The following is a 26,011-nucleotide window of genomic DNA, read 5'->3' on the forward strand; positions in this document are numbered from 1 at the left end:
GGACCTCTCTCCTCTTACTACATGACTGCTAAATTTATCCCAGAGTCTCTCTCTTATAAAGCCACCCCAAGGAGTTTCTTAGATCAAGAGCAACTAACAATGACCATCGCCTCAAAGGCCGTGGGCCATCACTGCCTCCAGAGGAAAGGAGTCTCACAGTTTAACTATGTGTTTCATGAAGAAGGGTTTCCTTTCATGCGTCCTGAACCTTCCAACATTCAGCTTCAGGATGTCTGCGAGTTCTGGTGTCAGGAGAGAGGGAGAAAACGTTTCTCCTTTGCCGCTGCCTGTCATATCAAACCCAGAAGCCCCTCAGCGCCTTCTCCTGACTGCGTTTCCCTTGGCAAATCAGTGCTGGGGTTTCCAGCAATTGCTTTTCAGAAGCATTGCCAGTATCTTATTGGGGGGAACAGAAGGATATTGTGCAAATATCCTCTTTTGCACTCTTTCTTTGAACAACGAGGATTCCCTAAGCAAGAATGATTCCGTTTCTGCCTGGAATGATTCTGGAATGGAAATGCGGGGAAGGAGAATTTCTGCAAGCACCAAACTTGTTCGCCCCACCCACCCGAACAGCAGAATCAGCACTCACCCTGTGCCCTGTGCTTCATCATTTTGGCAGAACTGGGCTCCACTTGGAGGGCCAAGAGCCCCAGAAGGAGGAGAACGGCAAGGTGGGCTCTCATGGCTGTGGCTGGAGCTGGCAGTGCCTCTGCCAGGGTGGGCGAGGCTGGAATATAAACCCCCCAGGCTGGACCTGACTGTTCTGCTTGTGACACACACAGCTACCTGCCCACCTCTTGGTCAGCTGGTGACAATTCCCAGAATCCTGTGTGCGGGTCACTCTGCCAGGGTGTGTCAACAGCCTTATCTAGTGGCCCAGCAAATCTGCTTGGGGCAGGTCAGCGTGACTCTGGCAGGAAGGCAAATGTTGTGAGCTTTGCAAAAACTGCCTGCTTGGGTCTTTCACCTCGCCACCCTTAGCAGCCACCCGGCCAGCCTGGCTGACTCTGGTCTGCAGGGCCCCATGAAGGTGGCCTCACCCCTTGAGAAGCATCTTTTCAGCCACCACCTGGAGGTGGCTCAGTCTCAGATGGGCCGACAGCAGCACATCCCAAGCTGGACCTTCCTTGGGCCACACATGGACATTTGCCTGATGCTATGCATCTTCTGCTTCTTGGGAGAAAAGCAACGACAAACCTAGACAGCATCTTAAAAAGCAGAGACATCACCTTACCAACAAAGTTCTGTATAATTAAAGCTATGGTTTTCCCGGTAGTGATGTATGGAAGTGAGAGCTGGACCATAAAGAAGGCTGATCGCCGAAGAATGGATGCTTTTGAATTCTGGTGCTGGAGGAGACTCTTGAGAGTCCCATGGACTGCAAGAAGATCAAACCTCTCCATTCTGAAAGAAATCAGCCCTGAGTGCTCACTGGAAGGACAGATCGTGAAGCTGAGGCTCCAAGACTTTGGCCACCTCATGAGAAGAGAAGACTCCCTGGAAAAGACCCTGATGTTGGGAAAGATGGAGGGCACAAGAAGGGGATGACAGAGGATGAGATGGTTGGATAGTGTTCTCGAAGCTACAAACATGAGTCTGACCAAACTGCGGGAGGCAGTGGAAGACAGGAGTGCCTGGTGTGCTCTGGTCCATGGGGTCACGAAGAGGCGGACATGACTAAATGACTAAACAACAACAAACATGCATCTTCCAAGCCCTCTCCAGGATCCTGGAGCAGTTGGACCCTAAGACATTGCACAACTGGAGTTTCTGCTCCTCTGTTCCCCCTTGCAGAAGTTACTTTATACAATAAGGAACATTTCCATGATAAGATTCTGGCCTCATTTATTCCGAAGGGAAGAAGAGCTCAGAATCGCACTCAAGCCAGCCTCACAGTCAGACTGCAGCATGAATCAAGACAGTCAAGTTTCACGCAGGCAAAATGAGGCCTGGGTTACCCGCGGCACCAATCCAGTTTTGTCTTAGATATACTGGGCTATTTTCCAAATAGCTAGTGTAGCAGCAGCGCTTAATCCTTGCTCTGACTCCAGTTAATTCTACATTTCCAGGTTTTGCTGTTCTTTATTGCGTTAAAAGAACAACAACCACACACGATATTAAATATTGAACTTTATTTGTTCCCTTCAGTTTCAGCATAACAGTGTCAACAGTTAAAATAAGAGTGTTAAGTTCCAGGTGAAATATTTACTTCATTTTAAGCAGCCTATGGGTTCTACTGGTTATTTATGAACTCTGTAGACAGAGGCCTTCTTGGTCATCACACCTGTAAAAGATAATGCACACAAGTGACAGGTGAATAGGACATTTTTAGTGAATCATAGCCTCAGATACATTAAGGATGGGATTTCTGGGCTAATGCCTCCTTAGTTCCATAATCTCATCCCCAATTTTTGCAGAACTGGAAGGGGCACAAAGGGTAATCTAGTCCAACCCCTTGCAACACCTGTGAAACAGCTTGTGAGCCAAGAGCTTGGCCCTCTTCCCATTATGGCATTTCATCATTATTATTTTTTAAATGGGTAAACCATTCTTTTCAACGCTGCTTCACTTTACTGCAAACTTTTTCTTAACACGGAGTTCATAACTGTGTAAGTAGAAAACGGCTTGAAAATTATGACCACCTATTTTGTCCTGGTCACACATATTTAGAAATGGCTTTACAAGACTGCAGCATCTTCTGATTCATCAAATGCTTTTTTAAGAGTCGAAACAAAATAAAAAAATTCCTTCCAGTCGCACCTTAGAGACCAACTAAGTTTGTTATTGGTATGAGCTTTCATGTGCACGCACACTTCTTCAGAGACACTTTGCATGCACACTTCTTCAGATAGTGCATGCACACGAAAGCTCATACCAATAACAAACTTAGTTGGTCTCTAAGGCGCTACTGGAAGGATTTTTATTATTATTATTATTATTTTGTTTCGACTACAGCAGACCAACACGGCTACCTACCTGTAACTTTTTTTGGAGTGTGTGAGTAATCAGAAAAGGACAGTATTGTCAGCTGGCTGAGCAGATTGTGCTAAATATGGTCTTGCCACAATTCACCATGGGAAGAACCCAGACTGCTGACCTCAGGTTCAAGACTGATGCAGGAGCCCACAGGTGAAGTTGGTGCTTCAGGACCATGGATAGCTCCAAGCGAGCCACTTGCTCCCAAAAATGATGAGCGCAGATTGATGTTTTTGAAACCTCTATCTCCTGACCCCCTATTCTAGACTCCACCCCCTTGCAGAGACTTTTCTAGATTCATACAGGACCAATACTGCAGGAAATGCAGCTCACTGGGTTCAAGCAGCTTGGAAGTTTCCTAGACCTTCTCATGTATAAAAAAAGGATATGGACAAGCTGGATGGGGTACAGAGGAGGGCAGCCAAGACAATCAAGGGTCTGGAAACCAAGCCTTAGGAGGAACAGTTGAGGGAGTTGGGAATGTTTAGCCAGAAGAAGAGGAGACTGAGAAGTGATAGGATAGCCATCTTCAAATATCTGAAGTCACCTGGATGAGGAAGCAAGCTTGCTTTCTGATGCTCCAGAGGAGAGGACTCAAACCCATGGATGTGAATGATAAGAAAGGAGATTCTGACTCAAAATTAGGAAGAACCTTTCGATGGCAAGAGCTGCTTGATGATGGGAAAGACCACCTTGGAAGGTGGTGGACTCTCCTTCAATGATGGTTTTTAAACAGAGGTTAAATAGCCTCCCGCCCCCCGTTTGATTTGATTTATTGTGTTTCCTTGCCGCTTTTCATTGAAATGAATCTTAAAGCAGCTTACAAACATTAAATAACAATAATGTAATAAAACATAATGGAAAAAACACCCATGATTTAACTGGGTCACTCGTTTCATGATCATGGAGGACCAGAGGACCCCAGCCCATGTTGCATTTGGGTGAGCTGTCTTAACAACGGGCATTATGAGTATTTTATGTGTAGCGAACTGAATAGAAAGATTATGAATCACGGGGGGCAGGGAGAGAGTGCATATGAACTTAACAATGCTCAGCTTATTTTTTTAGTTGCTGTTTTGTTAATGCTCTTTTATAGATTATAGAGTGGCTGGGGAAACTCAGCCAGATGGGCGGGGTATAAATAAAGTATTATTATTATTATTATTATTATTATTATTATTATTATTATTGATGCCATATCAATTGCTAATCGTGTGATACGCCTTTTGCTGTAATTGTGATGTTTGGCTTATTTTTTTTAGTTGCTGCTGTCTTAATAGCGTTTTATAGATTGCAGTTGTTTCATGCATGATATTAAATAGCCATTTGTTGGGGATTTTGATGCTGTGATGCCAGCACTGCAGGGGGTTGGACTAGATGACCCCCCGGGGCCCCCCTTCCATTTCTGCAGTTCTATGATTCTATGAATTCTGGCCTCCACAATCTCTTTGGTGCTTTGCAACTCATCACGGTTAAGAGCATTTTGTCCAGAGCAGCTGGAATTGTGGGTGTTGAGCAAAGGCTCCTGTTGCAAAGGGATAAAGCTGAGTGACCTCCTCTTGCCAGGCAGAAGGTGGGGGGTGGGGGTGGGGTCTGACTGCCCTTACCTGGCTCCACACACTTCCAGGAACAGCCACTCAGGCAGCACTTCATGGTCCCACTGCAGCTGCTGTCGCTCTTGCATTCATGGGTGAGCATTGTCTTCCCACACTTGTATGCCGACTCCCTGCAATGGCCTGGTTTTGCTGTGCAAACAGAAAGACACCCGAGAATGGAAAGGCTTGAGTCCCCTGGCCAAAAGCTCTGGGCTCAGGCTGACTCCACATTGCCTCAGATGCTGGGATGGGAGCCTCTGGCGTGGGAGAAGCAGAAATTACACCCCCCCACACACCCAATGTTCTCCCCCAATGCCTTCCTCAGCACAGTTGATTGGGCTGGGGCTGCTGGGAGTTGTATATACTTATATTCAGGTCATTTATGAACCGCTACGTCTTTCTTTCTTTCTTTCTTTCTTTCTTTCTTTCTTTCTTTCTTTCTTTCTTTTCATTGTTCGTGCTCAATGTTTTGTATTTTTATCCTACCTGTTTCTCCAAGGAGATCCAAGTGGCATTTAAAAAAAAAAAATCAATGCAAAATTACAACAAAAATTACAAACATTGAATCCAAAATAAAACAGTACTAACAAACAAAAAGAAAAAAAAAGAAAACACAAAAGAAAAAAAGAAAACCCCCCCAAAAAACATAAAGCAAAAACACACATCTACAAATAAAACCATATCATCATTATAATCTAGTCATTACCTACATATACACATGTTGACTTCCTTCCTTTGTTCTAAGACCTCGAAATTTTTACTCTTTCTAAGTTGTTGTGTCTAACGTAGATTACCTCTATCTTTATACTTTTCGCACCATTTTTCTCTTTCTTTAACCCTGCAAAGCATCATTCTAATGAATGAACTGCTACGTATTTCAAGGAAAATCTCCTAAGCGTTTACAACATCCTAAAAAATATTATAGATAGAAGTCCAATACAACAAGTACAGTTTTTTAAAATAAATAAATAAATCACATTTTAGAGCAGCATAGATAACAGGCAAGAGATCGTTAATCATCAGCATGAACTGAAACAACTAGCATGCAGGGACTAGAATGAGTATTAGGAGATCAAAAATTGAGAAATACAGGGAAGGAAAAAAATCCCATCTGTCAGTTAAATGCCTTTATAGGTGGAAGAAGCACTCTCGCTTCTGATGTTTTAAGGAACTTCATTTTTGAAGAGCTGATTTTCCAAAAACTGGACCTACAAATCATTTGTTGCCAGGATTATCTGGTGTAGGGAGACCTTGTTGGTCTATTTGCTTAGTGGTTTTCTGAAAGTGAATAGTTTTATATTTCATTGATCTTTATACGAAGAATGCATGAAGTTTCACTATTCACTTTTGGGGGGGCAGCAGGTGAAGGTCCTTCAGGAAGGTTGTGTCTTTCTATCCCCCATCCCCACCTGAGAGACGTGAGCTACCTGAGCAACCAGCTATGGCCCCTCATTGGTCAGAAAGGGTTGCAGTCCATCATGTCTAGCAGGTGCCACGTTGGCGAAGGCTCTCCTCTCTCTCGTCCTCCTTACCTGCTGATATCGGTGACTCTGTTGCCTTCTCTGTTTTCCTCAGAAGAGGCATAAGAGTTGGAGCCCCTGGGGAAAAGCACCGTGAAAGAAACAAGAAGCTGTAGATGGACACCTTAACCCTTGATATTTAATTGGTTCTTGGAATTTGGGCAATTTTCTGGGTGTACAGGACTGCCTCTCTCTAGCAAGAAATACCAACAATAGAAGATTGGCAGATGAAGATGTTGGGTTTTTTGGAGCTGGCTGACCTGACTGGAAGAATCCGCGACCAGAAAGAAGAGGAGACACAAGAGGATTGGAAGAAATTTAAAGAATATTTAAAGAATATTTGTAATATAAGATTAAATAGAAAATTCTTGGAAGTAACAAATAGGCTTAGGGGTAGAATAAGAATATGTGGTAGTAAATATTAATGATTGGAATAATAATAAAAGAGAAGAGGTTAGTCAATGAAAGGAGTTAATATTATTAGAAATATGAAATTGGAGAACAGCTATACAGGTGATAAAATGAAATTCAGATAGAGGGCATTTGAGGAAGTCAGTTACCAATGTTAAGAGATTTAGGTATTTGAAGTAATAATTTTTATTTTGTGTTTATTGTCTCTCTTGTGTGCTTTGTCATGTTTTTTGTCATGTGTGAAAAATCTGGAAAATCAATAAAAAAATTTGAAGGAAAAAAAAGACTGCCTCTCTCTAAAGAGTCTCCAATGGCAGAGTCTCTGAGAGAAGAGGGAAGGGTTTCAGTGGGAAATGATAAAAGCTGGCATGGTGTAATGGTCAGAGAGTCAAATTAGGACCTGGGAGAGACCAGGGTTCAAATCTCCCCCTCAGCCATGAAGCTCCCTGGGTGACCGTCTCTCAGCCTTGCCTACCTCCCAAGGTTGTTGTGGGGTTTCATTGAGGAAGCAAGGAAGCATGTATGTTACCTTGAGGTCCTTGGAGGAAAAGGTGGGATATAAAGGTGAGAATAAAATGGGACCCTTGATATCCTGGGGGCAAAGGGATCCTTTTATAAGTCCACCGGGGGGGGGGGGGGAGAAAAGGAGCAGCCCCCTCCCTTCTTCCTTCTGTTCTTTCTCTCTACCAACCTTTGGCTCCAAGTTCTGTCTGGGCTTCAGCGCTGAATGTCGGTGGTTCCATAGCTGGACTATCTAAGAGAAGAGCATTATCAACGGCTTGGCATTAATGTTGCCTGGAGGCAGCAATGGGCCACAGGAGATTGAACAAATGGCAGCTTAATCCAGACCAGACAAAGGTGCCCATCATCATCATCATCATCATCATCAGACATCTGAAGGCAGCCCTCTTTAGGGAAGCTTTTAATGTTTGATGTATTGCAGTATTTTAATATTTTTTTTGGAAGCCGCCCAGAGTGGCTGGGGAAGCCCAGCCAGATGGGCGGGGTATAAATTATTATTATTATTATTATTATTATTATTATTATTATTATTATCATTTATTATTTATATCCCGCCCATCTGCCTGAGTTTCCCCAGCCACTCTGGGCGGCTTCCAATCGAGTGTTTTAAACAATACATCATTAAACATCCATCATAACATGGATCCAGCCTCTTTTGAATGGGGCATGACTCCCATTCAGCAGTCCAGATTACAGTCTAGGGTGCTCCTTGACTTAACCTCATTCATTCATTAATTCATTTCCTATACCACCCTTCACCAGCAGTTCACAGGGTGGTTCACAATATATAAAAAAACAAAAATACATACCATGATAGCAAACGAAAACAAGAACCCCTCCACACACCGTTTAAAAGGCTATAGATTGATTAATCAGCCAAAGTTCTTGTTATAGAGAAACCCCTGGCGTTTAATAATAATAATAATAATAATTTTTATTTATACCTCGCCCTCCGTGGCCAAAGCTGGGCTCAGGGCAGCTAACACCAGTAAAATTACAATGGAAACATAATGGGTGGGGGACCCCAATTTAAAATACAGGTTAAAATGCAATTTAAAAAGCAGCCTCATTTTAAAAGTAGCCCATAAATCAAAACCATAAGGGGAATAATTAGTGGAGGTGCCACCCCCAAATGGGCAAATGAACCTCCAATCACCAGCCCTGACTCCAGGATGTGCCCAGTTCATGTCCCCCCCCCCAAGTATCCTCTGCCCTCCCCAGCCAATCCTCAGCCTCACCTGGGGGAGCCTCACCTGTGACAGCCAGGCAGACCCACCCGCAACTCAGCCAGCAGCACTTCTCGCTGGGCCCGGAGCAGTCGTTGTCTCTGACGCAGAAGGTCAAGGTGGAGCAGTCCGGCTCCTGGCTCTTTGCAGCTTGGAGGGGGCAGGTCCCAGGGCGCACTAAGGGGGGGGGATCAAAAGGGAGGAGGGAGAAACTGGGGTCAGAGCGGGTGGCTGCAGTGGGCAGCCCCAGGACTCTCTTTCTCCTTCCCCCTACTTTTCTTGGCACGAACGGTGGATTTACTTCCAGAATTTGAATCTATACATATAAATTAGCATATGCAAGTTGTGTGCAAATTTGGGCCATAGCTGTCAAGTGTCCCTTATTTGGCGGGACAGTCCCTTATCCCAGCGCCATGTCCCGCTGCTGTCCCTTATTGATGAGGCTTCATTTGGCTGCTGGCTGGGCTTTCTGCCTTTGGCTCAGAGGGGCTCAGAAGTTGAACATACCTGTGCCCGGAAAATCCCTTATTTTGGCTGCTGATCCCTTATTTTCGAGGCTGCTGGTCCCTTATTTTCAAATCTGTAAGTTGACAGCTATGATTTGGGCCATAGGACTGCAAACCAAATCTCTTTAGGGCCTAGCAATGCCCCAACTGTCCAGGCTCCTAAAACCCAAAACACAATGGCGGAGGCTCTTACTTGTAGGTAAGAGTAGTAGAATTGCAAAGTTGGCCGGGAACCTAGGGGTCATCTAGTCCAACCCCCCTCCAAATGCAGGAATCACAGTTAAAGATTCCCTGACAGATGGCCATCCAACCTGTTTGAAAACCTCCATGGAAGGAGATTCCACCACCCTCCAAAGGAGTCAGTTCTGTTGTCAATCAGATTTTACCCTTACGAAGTTCCTCCTGATGTTTAGGCAGAATCTCATTTCTTGCAATGTGGAGCCATTGATTCAGATCCCAGCCTCAGGAGGATAGGGACATGAGCTTGTTCCATCTGCCATGTGACATCCCTTCAGAAATTTGAAGATAGGACTGCCAATCGCCCATCAGAAACAGTGTCCTGGCAGAATTTCTTAAAATTCCCCCTTTAAAAATACCGTATTTTTTTGTAGCTCAAAAACATGGTGGGGTGTTTTTTGGTTTTTTTTGAGATTTTGCAAAAAAGCTCAACAACTTTGTCCAAAAAAGCTCCAGATTTTCACTTATTGAAATATGGCAACCCTATTTGAAGATTGCTGTCATATCTCCTCTCTCTCTCTCTCCAGGCCCTTTGTCATCTTGACCCCGTCCTCTGCACACGCAAGGAAAATGTCTTTTTTAAAGCAGAGTAACAGTATAGACTCAGCGGATGTAACCTTTAGTGAAAATGTAATCATACTTGGTGACACAGTAATTGTATAGCAATCTGAATGCAGTACTTTATGGAAATGACCTTTCTGAGTCAAGAGTCAGGAGAGGAACAAAATATAGACTAGAGCAGATCCCCGGGTTAAATGTGGCAGAGTTTGTTTAAGCCTTGAGCAGGATGCAGCCCTGTGGATCACCCAGTCTCTTTCCGCTCAGCTGCCCATTAACTTCCGTCTCCAAACTTGCTGGCCTCCCAGTGTGTGGCCCCTCAGCTGTGGCCACCAAGAGCTCTCCTAGCCAGGCCTAGGAACTGGAAGGGAGGGGAAGAGACAGGATGGGTTTGTGTGGCCCCCAGAGCCTGGGGAGAAGCAGGGCCGCCTTACCTTCTTCCGCCTCCTTGCAGACATTGGTGCAACTGATGGAACAGCATTTCTTGGTGCCCTCACAATCAAAGTCATGGCTGCAGTTCTTCAGGGATGGTTCCGGGCAAGGCCCCATGGAGCCCCTGAGCTGCAAAGGACACGCTCCGGGCTTCACTGCAACACACAAAGCCCATGGACCTCTGAGGCACAAAGGCAACGGTGGTGAGGATCCCACCAGAGCAGGCTGGAGAGGGGTCAGGGGACGGATGAAGCAGGAAAGCTTTCCAGCGTCCATCTGGCTGGGCAGTGCAATTCCCAGAGAGAAGGAGCTGGGAGATGGTGACCAGGAGATAACCTAGGAAGCTACCATTGGCTCATCTCGCTCAGTAATGTCAGGGCCGTCTTCACCCACAAGGGGTGTGGGGCACCCGGGCACCGAATTCTGGGGGGCACCAGGCGCCTGGCGCTGAAGCCGCCTAACCTCTTAACTACAGTGGTACCTCGGGTTAAGTACTTAATTCTTTCTGGAGGTCCGTACTTAACCTGAAACTGTTCTTAACCTGAAGCACCACTTTAGCCAATGGGGCCTCCCACTGCCGCTGTGCCGCCAGAGCACAATTTCTGTTCTCATCCTGAAGCAAAGTTCTTAACCCAAGGTACTATTTCTGGGTTAGCGGAGTCTGTAACCTGAAGCTTATGTAACCTGAAGTGTATGTAACCCAAGGTACCACTGTATCTACCTGTTATGAAATAATAAATAATTTTGATCAAGCTAGAAAAACAAAATACATATATACCTAGGTATTACTGAAATGTGTACCTACTGTTTCACTAAAGGACTTTCAGCTTTCTGTGCTCATTTACCAAAGCCATGCTGCGCCAGAAGTGGCGCTTGTCATTCATAATGGCGATGCTTGTCAGACTCAACAACGGCGCGTGTTATTCTCTCTCTTTTTTAAAAAAATAATTTAAAAAAAAAATTTCCATGATACAAATTCACCATATCAAACAATTTTCACAAATTTCAACTTTTTGGACTTCCATCAGCTTCTCTGCCAATCATCCATATTTTCCCATTTTTACACATTTTCTAAATTTAATATTGCATTTTAATATTACTCTTACTGTCCTATTTCTGTTTAACAATACTCCTCTAACTTTCACAAAGCCTCTTTAAATCCCACTAGCGTTGTTTGTTCGTCACATATACTTTTCAGATATTCTGCAAATTTTCCCCAGTCCTCGATGAACTTGTGGTCCCATACAATGGCGCGTGTTATTCTCAACGGCGCCATGCACGTGAAATTAACTCTTGTTATGTTACATATTGTATTGAGCTGCTGTGCAGCAGAGGGGTCAGTGGCACCTTTGACACGACTGATGTTTCTCCTAAGTACGTGCCCAAACAATACTTATAAGTTTAAGTGTGGTGGTGTTGTATACTTAAGAATAAGTATATTGTGAATAAATGGGCAAATAAAAAAGTTTGTTTCTTTTTCCTCCCTTCCTTTGTAAACAAGAGATAAGGCATAAGCATGATGTCTGACATAAGCATAATAAAAGTTAATTTGGAGGCTAAACTAAATTTGGGGGCGCTGGGCACATCTTTGCACCCCGGCGGTGCATATGCTAAAGAGGGCCCTGAGTAATGTCCGCACACTGACCGGCCACAACTCTCTGGGGTTAAGGCAGGGAGTCTCTCCCAGACCTGCCTGAAGATCCAGGTGGGGATTGATACTAGTCAACCTCCTTGCAATGCAGGAAAAACAACTAGAGAAGTTTGTGGATACTTTTTGGGCAAGGACTGCTCCTTAAATAAAGAGGAGGTTGGGGTTTGCATGCCACACTAAGCTATGGTTAATGTTAACAATGGTTTGTAAACCAACTACAAGCCTCTAGCCATAGTTAATAAACCTCAAGGAAGCTCCTGAGCTGCGTTCACACACAGCAGAAAGCCACAGCTTACTGAGCCATAGCTTAGCAACCCATGGTTTTGTGTTATGTGTGAACCAGGCGACTGTGGAAGATCCTGAACTAATGGACCAATGGTCTGACATTGGATAAGGCAACTTCCCATGTTTCTATGTAAAATACCATTAAGAACATCAGAAGAACATCTGCTAGATGAGGCCAATGGCCCATCAAGTCCAGCATCCTGTTCTCACAGTGGCTAATCAGACGCCCCAATGGAAATCTTGCAAGCAGTTGTTCGGCACATAGCCTCCAGACTTGATTATTGTTAACTCGCTCTATGTGGGGCTGCCCTTGAGACTGACCCAGAAACTTCAGCGGGTGCAGAATGCCGCGGCAAGACTCCTTACAGGGTCCTCCCCACGGGATCACATTCACCCAGTGCTATACCACCGGTGGAGTACAGGATCGGGTTTAAGGTGCAGGTTTTAACCTTTAAAGCCCTATATGGCCTAGGACCCTCGTACCTACGGGTTATGTATACCCTCTCCTGGTATGTCCCACGGAGGACCCTATGATCTTCAAACAAAAACATCTTGGAGATCCTGGGCCACAGGGAGGTTAGGCTGGCCTCAATCAGAGCCAGGGCTTTTTCGGCCGTGGCCCCGATCTGGTGGAACGCTCTGTCACAAGAGACTAGGGCCCTGCGGGATTTGACAACTTTCCGCAGGGCCTGCAAGACAGAGCTGTTCCACCAGGGCACAGCCTGACCCCCTCCTTTGGTAATCCCCACAGAACTCTAGCCCAATGGTTGCCATTAATCTGATTGGAATTAATTTTATAATGAAATGATTTTATAATGTTTTATCTTTTTTTTTTAATTGATATTTATTAAAGTTTCAGAAAGAATAAAATCACATTAATAAACAAGAATTTTTTTAACAAAAACAGAGAAAAATACACCATACCAAATACAAAATACAAAAAAGTAAAAAAAAAGAAAGAAAAAAAAGAAAACAGTTAAAAATAGTTCCGTCTTTTCATAACTTCTTTTACATTTACTTGTTTCCCGGACTTCCTCATACCTCCCTCTTTTGTATTCCAATTCAGTTGTAAGCCCAGCAGTTTCTTTCCCTCCCTTTTAATTCGAATCCTAAATCTTAATATATTATGACATTAGATTTTTACCTATTTAAAACCAATTTTTCCATTTCTTTTAACCTTTTTGATCCTAATCCTTAATCTTGATATATTTATAGCTTTAAAGCCTGTACAGCTAGAAGCCACTTAACTTCAATCCAACATCACAATTTTATAATGTTTTATCATTTTACTGTTGTTAGCCGCTCTGAGCCCGGCTTCGGCTGGCAAGGGTGGGATATAAATAAAATATTATTATTACTGTTATAGCCCTTTCCCCCTCCTGCAGTTTCCAGCAACTGGGATTCATAAGCGTTACTGCCTCCATTCGTGGAGTAATCATTGGCAGCCTCCTCCTCCTCCATGAATTCATCTGATCTTCTTTCATAGCCTGCTAAAAACCACATTAGTGCACCACAGCTGCCTCTGTTCTCATGTGTCCTCTGAAAGCCACACTCCTCATGCGCATGGTGCAGAATGAAGCATGTTTCTGCAGCACCCCTAATACCTGAAGGAGCGTCTCCACCCCCATCGTTCTGCCCGGACACTGAGGTCCAGCACCGAGGGCCTTCTGGTGGTTCCCTTCCTGCAAGAAGCCAAGTTACAGGGAACCAGGCAGAGGGCCTTCCCAGTGGTGGCGCCCACCCTGTGGAACGCCTTCCCACCAGATGTCAAAGAGATAAACAACTACCTGACATTTAGAAAACATCTGAAGGCAGCCCTGTATCAGGAGGTTTTTAATGTTTGATGTTTTATTGTGTTTTTACTATTGTGTTGGGAGCTGCCCAGAGTGGCTGGGGAAACCCAGCCAGATGAGCGGGGTACAAATAGTAAATTATTATTATTATATTATTATACCTGACCCGTAACCCCCTCCAAGAGGCAACTTACCCAGGAGAGGCACCAAACAGACGCGGGCACAGCCATTCCAGCAACACTTCCTTGCTCCGGGGCACTCGCTGTCAGCCCTACACCCCTGCCAGCACCACTGTGGGGTATTTGGGGGCACGACAGGACAGGCTCCAGGCCGCTCGGCCTCTGACAGGAGAGGGAAGCAGAGGGGGAGAGTTTAGGAATTCCATTTGTTTCCACGATTGAAACTTGTTCATTGGTTACCGCGTAGATGCCCACTTTGCCTTTCTCAGTGTTTGACCACTTTGACCACCAGAACCGGCACTGTTAGTGGTTCTGCACAAAACCCATTCTGGCTTTGTAAGACATGGATGTTCCAGCACCTGAACTTGGGAACTGTCTGCCTCTTGATATCAAGTAGCCGCCTTTACCTGCGCCGGCTGAAAGCATTCTTGTTTAATAAGCAAGCAAATTCTTATTATGAATTTTAGGACAAGATTTGCCAAAAGATAAGGAGAATCTATTCATGTATACGACAACAGCAGCCAGAATTTTATTAGCTCAAAGATGGAAAAGTGATGAAATGCCAACGAAAGAACAATGGCAATAAAAATTGGTGGAATACGCTGAAATGGCAAAATTGACTGAAAGACTTAAAGACAAGGACAGTGATGACTTCAAAAAAGTGAATTGTGAACGAGCCTCTACAGAGGAACTCTAAGGGGTGTGGCGAACAGGAAAGGTGTGTGGGTCTGCGATTTTTGAGGAGGGTTTTTTTTGGGGGGGGAAGATTCTTGAGTTTTCAGGGGAGGGCTGTGCCCTTGTAGCCCCAGTACTCCCTCCAGAGTCACTCACCTGCAGGTGGGGGGGTCAGGATGGGGCCCTTGCCCGACTGGCCAGGCGCGTAAACGGTGGCTGAGGTGGGTCCCACGAGTCTTGGTGCCACGGTGTTTGTTTTGGTTGCAGCTGGGGGGAAATGGGGCAGAATCAAGAGCAGGACCAACTAGAACAGGGATGTCCAACCGGTTGATTGCAATCTACCAGTCGACTGCGGGGCCTTCCTGGTCGATCGTGTGATACTTTAAAGCCCTTTGTGGCTTAGGGCCCTCGTATTTTCGGGACCCCCTCTCCTGGTCTGCCCCGCAGAGGACCTTAAGGTCCATGAATAACCATAGAGGCCCCGGGTCCTAAGGAAGTTAGACTATCCTCCACCAGGGCCAGGGCCTTCTCAGTGATGGCTCCGACCTGGTGGAATGCTCTGTCCCAGGAGACCAGGGCCCTGCAGGATTTAACCTCCTTCCATCAGGCCTGTAAGACAGAGCTATTTCGCCTGGCCTTTAATTTGAATTCAGCCTGATCTTTTATTTCCCTTCCCTTCCCTCCCCCTCCCCTTTTATGAAGATCACCCACTCTGAGACCCCACAGCTAATTCTCTCCTGGTCTCCTCGCTGGCCCAAGTAGGACCAATTCAGTCAGCTAGCCCTGGGGATTATCTAATTGATTTTTGATTTTCATTGCTATTCATGTTTTTATATTGTATTTTATGCTGCTTTTATAATTAAGCATTTGAACGTGTTTTAAATTTGTTGTTAGCTGCCCTGAGCCTGGTTTCTGAACTGGGAAGGGCACAGTATAAATAAAAATTTATTATTATTATTATTATTTATTATAATAAAAAAAGAAAAAAGAAAAGAAAAAAGAAAGCATTCTTGTTTAGACCAGCTGGTACAGACGCATTGGGTGCTGCTGGTGCACATTTAATCTGTATTTAGTTTATTGCAGAACTTATTTTTTGAATCTTTTCAAGAGTGGCTTTCAATGACCATTTTATTGTTTCATTCTCTTTGTGAACTGCTTTGAGGGTTGTTTCTGGGTTTTTTCAACCATGAAACGGTGCACAGATTTCAAGATCCAACTGGCACAAAATACTCCACATCCCCCTCCTTCCCCCCTCCAAGGGCTCAGAAAGAGGGAGGGACCTTGTTGCCATAGCTACATGCCTGGGTGAGGATTGGCAGAGCAGTGCAAGGAGCTGACTGAGGAGGAGGAGAAGGGGAGACTGGCAGAGATGCCCCTCTATTGGCTCCTCCACACTTCACTGATGCCTCACCCAGAGAGCATGGCAGTCTGGAGAAAACTCCCCTGGGGAAAACCACTCTCTGGTGCTCAATGGGAGCAAGCAGGAATTTCCCCCTGGTGGTCATGCTTTCTAGGCAAGGCACAAGTGAATTGCGAATGAGCCCCTACAGAGGAACTCTAAGGGGTGTGGGGAGCAGGAAAGGGTGTGTGGCTCTGAGATTTTGAGGAGGGTCTTTTTGGGAGGGGAAATATTCTTGAGTTTTCAGGGGAGGGTTGTGCCCTTGCAGCCCCAGTACTCCCAGCAGAACTCCCTCCAGAGTCACTCACCTGCAGGTGGGGGGCTCAGGATGGGGCCCTTGCCCGGCTGGCCAGGTGCAGAAACGGTGGCAGAGGTGGGTCCCACAATTTTCGGCGCCGCTGTGTTTGTTTTGGATGCAGCTGGGGGGAGAAGTGGGGCAGAATCAAGAGCAGGAGAAGCGCTTCTTATTAAGACCAACTAGAACAGGGATGTCCAATCAGTTGATTGCAATCTACCGGTCGATCGCGGGGCCTTCCTGGTTGATTGCATGATCCTGATCGATCGCTGCCCCCCCTCCAAAAAAGCTCAACAACTTTGCTGAAGTCTCCCCAGAAGAAGCTGAACAACTGTGGGGGTTCCTCCCCAAAAAAACTCAACAAGCTCAACAGCTTGGGTCAATCCATTGGGCAGATCACTGCCAGTGTTTTCATAGTGGGAGTAGATCACAGTCTCTTGGGAGTTGGGCATCCCTGAACTAGAACAATAGATCTAGTTACAGTTAGGTAGCCGTGTTGGTCTGTCATAGTCGAAACAAAATAAAAAAATAAAAATTCCTTCCAGTAGCACCTTAGAGACCAACTAAGTTTGTTATATGCCTGTTGTCTTTGTCCATGGAGTTTTCTTGGCAGGGATACTGGAGTGGCTTGCCAGTTCCTGCTATACAGCATCTTAAAAAGCAGAGACATCACATCACTAAATGACAAAGGTCCGTATAGTTAAAGCTATGGTTTTCCCAGTAGTGATGTATGGAAGTGAGAGCTGGACCATAAAGAAGGCTGATCACCGAAGAATTGATGCTTTTGAATTATGGAGCTGGAGGAGACTCTTGAGAGTCCCATGGACTGCAAGAAGATCCAACCTCTCCATTCTGAAGGAAATCAGCCCTGAGTGCTCACTGGAAGGACAGATCATGAAGCTGAGGCTCCAAGACTTTGGCCACCTCAGGAGAAGAGAAGACTCCCTGGAAAAGACCCGGAAAGATGGAGGGCACAAGGAGAAGGGGATGACAGAGGGTGAGATGGCTGGACAGTGTTCTTGAAGCTACGGACATGAGTTTGACCAAACTGTGGGAGGCAGTGGAAGACAGGAGTGCCTGGCGTGCTCTGGTCCAGGGGGTCATGAAGAGTCGGACATGACTAAACAACTAAACAACAAGTTTGCTATTGGTATGAGCTGTCGTGTGCATGAAGGTATCTGAAGAAGTGTTCATGCACACGAAAGCTCATACCAATAACAAACTTAGTTGGTCTCTAAGGTGCTACTGGAAGGAATTTATTTTATTTTGTTAGAACAATAGAATCACTGAATTGCAGACCTGCAAGGAACCCCAAAAGACATTCAGCCCAACCCTTGCAATGCAGAGGTTTATACTGGGGGTGTGTGTGTCACCTGACAGACTCCAGCCTTCCTGCGGTGGCTTGAGAAAGAAATGGACCTTTCAGGAGTGCCACAAGGGGAAGACAAGGTACCTGGGTGAAGCGCTGAACACTTGAAGCCGCAGTCCGTGGAGATGCACTTCTCGCCTGCTGGGCAGTCAAAGTTATCCCTGCAGAAATCAATGCAGCTCTTTGGAGTGGTTTCGGCTGGTGCCTCTGAACACGGAGCGGGATTTTCTGGAGGGGGGAAGAGGGTTGTTCACAGTCACAACCTTGCTCACTGCCTCCTGCAGGAGGGAGTTCCACAATTAACCCTGCGCCGCATGACGAGAACCCTGTCTTTTATCTGCCCAGAACACAGCTTCATTCGATGCCCACAAGTTTTAATGTCATTCGTTTATTTTATTTTTTAATTTTTAATCTGTGTATCAGGGCAGTTCACAAGGTAAAAATACACATAAGTAGTTAAAACAAAAACAACAAAACAATAGCACCCCACCTAAAAACACAGTGCTTTCCCCCCCTTAAAAATGCTTAGGGGTTACTCTCATTTTGACTCAAGAAAACCACAGTTTTATAGTTCAAATTGGGAAAAACACTGTAAATGGACAAAAGTACAAAGATTCACAAAATGTTTGGGGTATGTGTCCCCCCAGAAAAAAGCACTGTAAAAACACATTTGAAAGGCTGTAGAATATTAATCAGCCAAAGGCCTGGTTGAAGAGAAACATAGTTTAATTATGGATGTTGATATTTTAATGACTGTATACTGGGTTTCTATGCTGGGAAACTGCACGATAAATAATAACAGGAGTTGGTTTAGCATTTTAAATCAAAAGGGAGAGAAGCATTAAAATTGTTTGAATAAGGCACATGAGAGAAAGGGCCTGGCAACCCTTTAAATTGCACAAATAAATCACTGTACCAAAAAATACATTTGATTTGTCCCATGTGCCACATTTACTGTGTGATTAAAGAGACACATGTGCACAGATGACCTGTCAGGGACTGTTTTTCTTTCAGGTCACACAAGCCCACGTATTCAAAACTTTTCCAATGATGTCTTTGGGTTGCTGTTTTCTCTGCTGCTTTTATTTCGCTGTGTTTTATGTCATTGCGAACTGCCCTGGATAACAAGGGCAGCAGATAAACATTTCCTTAGTAAACATGATGGCAGAAAGTGAGGAGGAATTAAAAAACCTCTTTATGAGGGTGAAAGAGGAGGGAGCAAAATATGGTCTGAAGCTCAACATCAAAAAAACGAAGATCATGGCCACTGGTCCCATCACCTCCTGGCAATGTGGGAAGACCTGAGTACATTTCTTCCAAATCCTTTATATTTTAACCCTATGCTTAAAGACACCCCTGTCCAGGAACAAACCTCTCCCATTCTCCAGGCTCCCTGGCCCACAGCCTCTCAGAGCTCAGCCCTACTCCTGGGAGACAGTTGGGAAAGGCAGAGGTTTGTTGTGCAAAGAGGCCTTAACTGGCTGCGGAGGATTTTCTCAGAGCCTTGGGAACTGGCTCCTGGCCACCTTCTCTTAGATCCAGCAGCGAGTTTGACAAACAAAACCTGCTGGTGCATTTCATTGAGCAAATAAGGTTAGCAGGAGGGTCACTGGCACAAAACTCCCTCCTCCCTCTGCTCTCTCCTACAACTGTTTTCCAGGTATCGCTGCACCTCCTTCATCCCTGCCTTGTCATGTGACACAGATAACTAAGTATCGGTGGGTCCATTTAGTTTAGCATTGCCTGCACTGACTGGCAACAGTTCTCCAGGATTCCAGGCAGGGATTTTTCCCAGCCCTACCTGGAGATGCTGCCAGTGGGGATTGAACCTTGCATGCAAACCAGGCACACTGCCACTGATCTGCGGCCCTGCCCTAGGGCTGCTTCATTCCAAACTTGCTTTCTGTGGGGACCAGAAACCAGGAAGGACATCGCCTGTCCAGGACTTTTCTGCCCAGGAAAGGGTGCCCAATTTGGAGAGTCTGGGAGTTCCCCTCTTTTCTCATCTGGTATGATGTGGCTGGGCTTGCTTGCTTGAGCCACCTGCAACTATTTGCACTGTAAGCAGCTGACTGCTAAGGTCTGGGTGGCCTGGCTTGATCTGTGAGAGGCCGCCTGGCTAGCAAGTTTGGTGTCATGGTGAAGAATCAGACGGGATGGCCATGCCTGCGTTTGCAACCTTTGGCTGGATGCACCTGAGAGTTTAGAATCACAGAATGATAGAATTGTAGAGACTGAAGGGACCGTGAGGGTCATCTAGTCCAACCCCCTGTGACGCAGAAAAGTGAAGCACCCAGAAACTCCCCACCCCCATGCTTTGTGCCCCAGAGATGCTCATGAGATGGCTCTGGTACCTGCAGAGAGGTTCAGGCATTCAAGGCCACAGCCAGCAAAGCAGCACTTCTGGTCCTCAGGGCAGTCTCTGTCATCTTCACATTGGTTCCGGCAGGGGGTGCCATTCGGCCATGCCATCCTCCGTGGGCAAATGCCAGGCCTAACTGGGGCAGAAAGAAGCACAATGCCATTCAGTCGAAGCCTTTGTTCTCCTGCTCCAAGGTTGCTGCTCAAGAGCCTTTCAGTATGACATATATTGCAGTGTCTACACTTTGGGTTAGACCCAGAATGCAGATTTCTCAGAGACCTGGGGTGCGCATACCTCCCCCTCCTCAGAAGCAACATTCCTGTCCTCTGGTGCTAGTTATGCAAGTTTATTGATTTGGAGTGTTTATTTTGCTTCCCTATCTCGGGACCGCCAGGCCTCTTCCTGCCTCTGCCCATCAACGCTGCCATTAATCTTCTGTCCCAGTGACCTGTTTCAGTCTGTTCCCTAAACATGAACACCATGATTTAGAAGAGGCAACACGGAGGGCACCTACCGTTTTCGCAGGCAGCGAGTGCCAGAATGTTGTCATTGTTGCCACCTGGAGAGCTCAACCCCTCGCAAGCGGAGAAGGAACGTTATGTGCCCATTACAGAGGTCAAAGCGGTTGGCGGGATACTTAGATTGCGGGGGAAGGCGATTCTTGGACTGAACTGACTCTGAGCTCTGGAGGGCTTTATCTACTCAAAGGGAAGCCTTTGAATTTGGCCAGGTAACAAATTGGCAGCCAGGGCAGATCTTTGAAGAGGGAGGATTTCTTCACTCAGCACATCTGGGCGTTAAGCCATGTGCAAATAAATAATGTCTGGTATCAGCAGTGCTCCCCCCCCCTAGAAAAATAGGTGCTGGCCATGAAGTTGTTGCAGTAAGTGCCACACTTTTTAACAACAACAAAAAGAGGTGCCAGACTACATACCCTGGAGTGCCCCCTGAAAAAAAGCAACATCACGATGTCTGCCTGAAATCATGGAGAGCTGCTGCCAGTCTGTGCAAGCAGTGCTAAGCTAGGAGGCCCAAGGGATAATAAGGCAGCTGCTTATGTTCCTAGGAGCAGCTCTCAATTGCCTTCATTTGCTTCATGGATTTGTCTGATCCTCTTTTAAAGCCATATAAATGAGTGGCCATCATTGCTCCAGGTGGGAGCAAATTCCATAGTTTAGCTGCATGCAGAGTGAAGGATTCCTTCCTTTAGTGACTGGTCTGAATCTCCCATTTTCTGTTTCATCTTATGCATGTGGCATAAGGTCTATTCTACCCTGGGTCCAATTCTGAGCACCACAATACAAGAAGGATATTGACAAGCTGGAAGGTGTGCAGAGGAGGGTGACCAAGATGATCAAGGGCCTGGAAACCAAGTTTGAGGAGGGAGTTGGGGAGGTTGATTGCCAAAGAATGGATGCTTTTGAATTCTGGTACTGGAGGAGAATCTTGAGAGTCCCATGGACTGCAAGAATATCAAACCTCTCCATTCTTAAGGAAATCAGCCCTGAGTGCTCACTGGAAGGACAGATCGTGAAGCTGAGGCTCCAAGACTTTGGCCACCTCATGAGAAGAGAAGACTCCCTGGAAAAGACCCTGATGTGGGGAAAGATGGAGGGCACAAGGAGAAGGGGACGACAGAGGACGAGATGGTGGGACAGTGTTCTCGAAGCTCCCAGCATGAGTTTGACCAAACTGCGGGAGGCAGTGGAAGACAGGAGTGCCTGGCGTGCTCTGGTCCACGGAGTCACGAAGAGTCGGACACGACTGAATGACTAAACAACAAAGCCTGGAAAAGAGGAGTCTGAGAGGAGATATGAAAGTCATCTTCAAATATCTCAAGGGCTGTCACATGGAACAGAGAGCAAGCATGTTCTCTCCTGCTCTGGAGGGTAGGACTCAACCAATGGATTCATGTTACAAGAAAGGAGATTATGACTAAACATCAGGAAGAACATTTGGACAGTAAGAGTTGTTTGACAGTGGAACGCACTTCCCTCGAAGGGTGTGTCTCTCCTTGGAGAGGTTGGAAGGCCACCTGTCAGGGGTTCTTCAGCTCTGATTCCTGCCTTGTAGTGGGTTGGACTTGGGGATTCTTTCTGAATCTACAGTTCTGTGATTCTTTGGTTAGGAAGACAGGCGAGAGCTTCCCTCTCCCAAGCTGAGATCTGCCAGCTCAAAGACCTCCGCTTACCTGGGGCAGCTGCCACACAGTGCATGTGGCAATCGTCAGGGCAGCACTTCTCCCCCGGGCCACACCAGGTGTCCTCCAGACAGCTCACTTGGCAGGCCTCCTTCAGTCCAGAGCAGAGCTTCGGACAGTAGCCTGGGCTCACTGGGGAAGAAGAGGGATGGGGGCCAAAATATGCCAGTGTGATTTCTCATATTTCCAAACTCAAGTTCAGTTCCCCATATTGCCATGGATTTTCTTCTTGAAAATTCACCATATGAAGAGCTCTGCTGGATCAGACCAGTGGCCTATCTAGTCCAATCTCCAGTTCTCCCAGTGGACAGCCAGATGCCTCAACAGGAAACCCACAGGCAGGATCTGAGCTCAAGGTCTCTTTCCCCTCCTGTGGTTTCCAGAAACTGGTATCCGGAAACATTTACTGTGTCTGACATGGAGGCAGAGTATAACCGTCATGGCTTGTCACCATTGGCAGACTCTTCTGCATGAAAATATACATGTTTGTGTGTGAAGTTTTGCTAAATATACAAATTTTGCAAGGAATTTGCATGTTAGTTTCACGTATGCATGCATTTTTATCCACACACTCCCCTGTTATTTGCAGTCTTGTACACATCTCTCATCTTTTTTTAAAAAAAGTTTTTTTTAATTTATTTATGCTTTTCAGTTATATACATTTCAATACTTTTACAATCATTCTCACATTTCAAAACTTGACTTCCTTCCTTCCTCCTCTTTCTGTGGTTCCTAATTTTATTTTATTTTATTTTTTACATTTCCTGCATATTCTAAATTAACTTATTCTTTCATCAGATTTCTCATGTGGGAAACTGCGCCGTGCTGGAGAAGTGAAAAATTTGGAGGATGCCTGCATTTTTGGAAGGAGTAAATCGGGCAGGTTTGTCTGGAAGTGTGACCTGAACGGAATTTCACCCCATTGGCGAAGACTTCAGCGAGAAGTCTAAATGTAGATACTTAAAATAATCCTTTTCCCTATGTATTTTTAAAAAGCACTATTGTATATCTATATTTTCCATTTTGTCTTTATATGCAGATACAGTTCAAGCCTTGAAATAAAATTATTTGTCAGCATAACTTTTGTGAAAATTATTTATATACTTACTTATTTATAAGACTTCAGTTATCCCCAGGGTAAAAAAAAAGGGGGGGGGGCAGATTATCTACCTGGCCTGGGCCTCTGCCTGGCTCTGCAAGGCCCTGGGTGGCCATCCAACCTCTGGTTAAAAACCTCCAGTGATGGAGAGTCCACAACCTCCCGAGGGAGACCAGCATCCTGTTCTCACAGTGGCTCACCAGACACCCACTATGGGAAACCTGCAAGCAGGACCTGAGGGCAAGAGTGACTCGCCCCTCCTGTATCTTCCAGCAGCTGGTGTTCAGAAGCAGAGCCATCCTGATATTCATCTCCTCCATGAACTTGCCTAATTCTCTTTTCAGGACATCCAGACTGGTGGACATCACCTGCCTCTTGCGGGAGAGAGTTCCATAGTTTAACTCTGTGCTTCTAGAAAGTCAAACCATTTGGCCTCCCCTAAGCAGGTGGTTCTCACCACCGCTGCTCCCATCCTCTGTCTGCCCCACTTACCCATTGCAGGATGCGCACAGATCCTCAGAGTCCCCACGTTGCAGCACTTCTCACTGCCGGGACAGGAAGTGTCGGAGAGGCAGAAGACCTTGGAGGGTTGGGCATCTGGATTCCTCCCTGGTGGGCACAGGCCAGCTTTCTCCAGGGCAGAGGTAGGAGTTGAGGGCAGCGGGCTTCCCTTTTCAGCGTCTGCGGTGGAAAAGTAGAGACCATTTGGGCAGCAGAGCCTGTCAGAGACAAGTCACAGCCCTGCCTCCCAGCCTCCTCTTGGCCTGCCGGCCTTTCTTGTGAATTCCTCTGCTCCAGAGGAAGGAGAGAAGGTGTTTCTCTGGAGAGGAAGGTCTTCCAGAAAAGCTGCCAGTGGGTGCTGCTGATCCCTGAGTGGCAGAGCAGCTGCCATGCAAGCAGAAGGTCCCAATCCCCAAAGGCATCTGCAGGCAGGGCTGGCAGAGAGTCCTGCCTGGAGCTCTGGAGAGCCATTGTAGGCAACACTGGACTAGGTGGACCAACAGTCTGATTCAGGAGAAGACAGCCTCCTAGTGGGAGCCAGTACAGTGTAGCGGTTAGGGTGTCAGAGTAGGACCTGGGAGAGGCCAGGGTTCAAATCCAGCCCAGGCTATGAAGCTCACTGGGTGTGACCGTGGGGGGGGGGAGATGGTGCCTCTTAGCCTAGCCTACCTCACAGGTGTGGGGATTAAATGAGGAAGGGGGGGGACCACGTACGCCACTTTGAGCTCCTGGGAGAGAAAAAGGTGAGATATAAATGCAATTAGTACAATAAAAAATAAATAGTCCCTGAGCTGCCTTCGTACCAGCTCCTGGAGAGGAGAGGAGAGGAACTCCCTGCTTGTGCACGAGAAGAGTCACATCTCTTTCTTGCAAACCCAAACACACAAACACACACACACACACACACACACACACACACGTTTCTCTTTGGCTCAGCTTGCACACCCTTCTCCACTAACCTCCCAGCCCAGGCTTGGCCACTGAGACGATCAGCCCTGCGAGAAGGCAGAGGGATGGGAGCTGCATGGCGCTGCACGGAAGCGTCTGGCCTGCCCGGAGTTGCACCACCTTGGGCTATATATATACATTGGCCTGGCGGCCCTCCCCCCCTCGCCGCCTTCCCAGGAGAACAGGGGGCGCTTGCACAGGAGTTTCCCATCTGAGCCGGCGGTGGGTCCCTGCCAGCATGAAAGCAGCCTCTGCCCTCCTTCTTCAGGGTTTGGTTATCCTGGTTCCCGGCAAGCCACGATTTCTCATCTGCAGCTGTCACCTTGACATGAGCAGAGCTGCTGGGTCAAGGCCTTGGAGCAGCGGAACACCGACCCAGGGAGGCCTGAGCACTGAGCCGTGGAAACACAAGAAGCGCTGGAGGAGATGGCTCTGCCGTGCTTCTGAATTCCAGCTGCAGGAAACCTCAGGACAGAAGAGAGTTGCTCTTGTGCGCAGATCCTTCTTGCTGGTTTCCCATAATGGGCATCTGGTTGGCCACTGTGAGAACTGGACGCTGGACTCAGTGGGACTGGGAATCTCCCCTACCTAAGCCTGAAATGTTGCTGTCAGCCAGTGCAGACAATACCGAGGTGGATGGACCAACCCTCCAATTCAGTATAAGGCAGCTTCCTATGTATGTTTCTACACAGTAATACTAGAAATATTGCAAAAATGTAGTACTGTTTTGTTGTAAACAAAATCTGCCCTTTTTCCCTTATGGGGTATCCAAGAGCCCATATAGAGTCCTTACGTGGGTTCCCTATCGGTAGGAGAAAATAACAGAGGCCAGCCAGAGAATATTGAGAAGCAAAGCAGCTAGGAAGCCTGATCTTTATTAAACTGTTGCAACAGGGTCCTCACTCACCACACGCAGGAGGGAGGAGGAACCAGAACCAAGGTGATAAGTTGTGGGTGAACATATCAGACGACACAGCAATTCTTCAAACAGTTCTTGTTTATTCACAGGCCAGAACAGAACTGAACTGAAGGGTTCAGCCAGCCTGCTTATATAGAGCTCCACTAGAATGCAACAGTAACCATTTTCTATAACTATCCAATCACTGAACGTCACTGTTGATCCCTTATTTGCATATGTGGACCTGACCTATCTACAGTATCCCCCTGCTGGCCCAGGGTGAGAACTTCAGTACATAACACAAGGTGTGCCCGCCCTTATAGAGACATTTTAAATTCCCCGCCCTGGAGCTCAAGACCACCCCTCCATAC

General features: G+C 46.4%; 1 protein-coding gene across 2 annotated transcripts; it reads right to left on the reverse strand.

The window, feature by feature from the left end:
* Nucleotides 1–2,120: 2,120 nt before the first annotated feature.
* On the reverse strand, nucleotides 2,121–24,949 carry LOC308480032 (uncharacterized protein). 2 transcript variants are annotated; one of them, XM_081011251.1, is made up of 14 exons: nucleotides 24,754–24,949; nucleotides 23,786–23,974; nucleotides 22,186–22,326; nucleotides 19,987–20,130; nucleotides 17,717–17,860; nucleotides 16,277–16,387; nucleotides 14,726–14,836; nucleotides 13,910–14,056; nucleotides 9,989–10,141; nucleotides 8,266–8,430; nucleotides 7,197–7,259; nucleotides 6,107–6,172; nucleotides 4,587–4,724; nucleotides 2,121–2,287 (listed from the first exon to the last, which is right to left on the reverse strand). In XM_081011251.1, exons 1-14 carry the CDS (start codon nucleotides 24,818–24,820, stop codon nucleotides 2,244–2,246), a joined length of 1,683 nt encoding a protein of 560 aa, XP_080867377.1. In that variant the 5' UTR covers nucleotides 24,821–24,949; the 3' UTR covers nucleotides 2,121–2,243. The 2 variants fall into 2 exon arrangements, with proteins under 2 accessions (XP_080867377.1, XP_080867378.1); XM_081011252.1 differs by having other exon boundaries at nucleotides 8,281–8,430; nucleotides 24,754–24,947.
* Nucleotides 24,950–26,011: the final 1,062 nt, after the last annotated feature.

The sequence above is a fragment of the Podarcis pityusensis genome (genome assembly GCF_964106645.2).
Source record: "Podarcis pityusensis genome assembly, chromosome: 6".
Lineage (NCBI taxonomy): Eukaryota > Metazoa > Chordata > Lepidosauria > Squamata > Lacertidae > Podarcis > Podarcis pityusensis.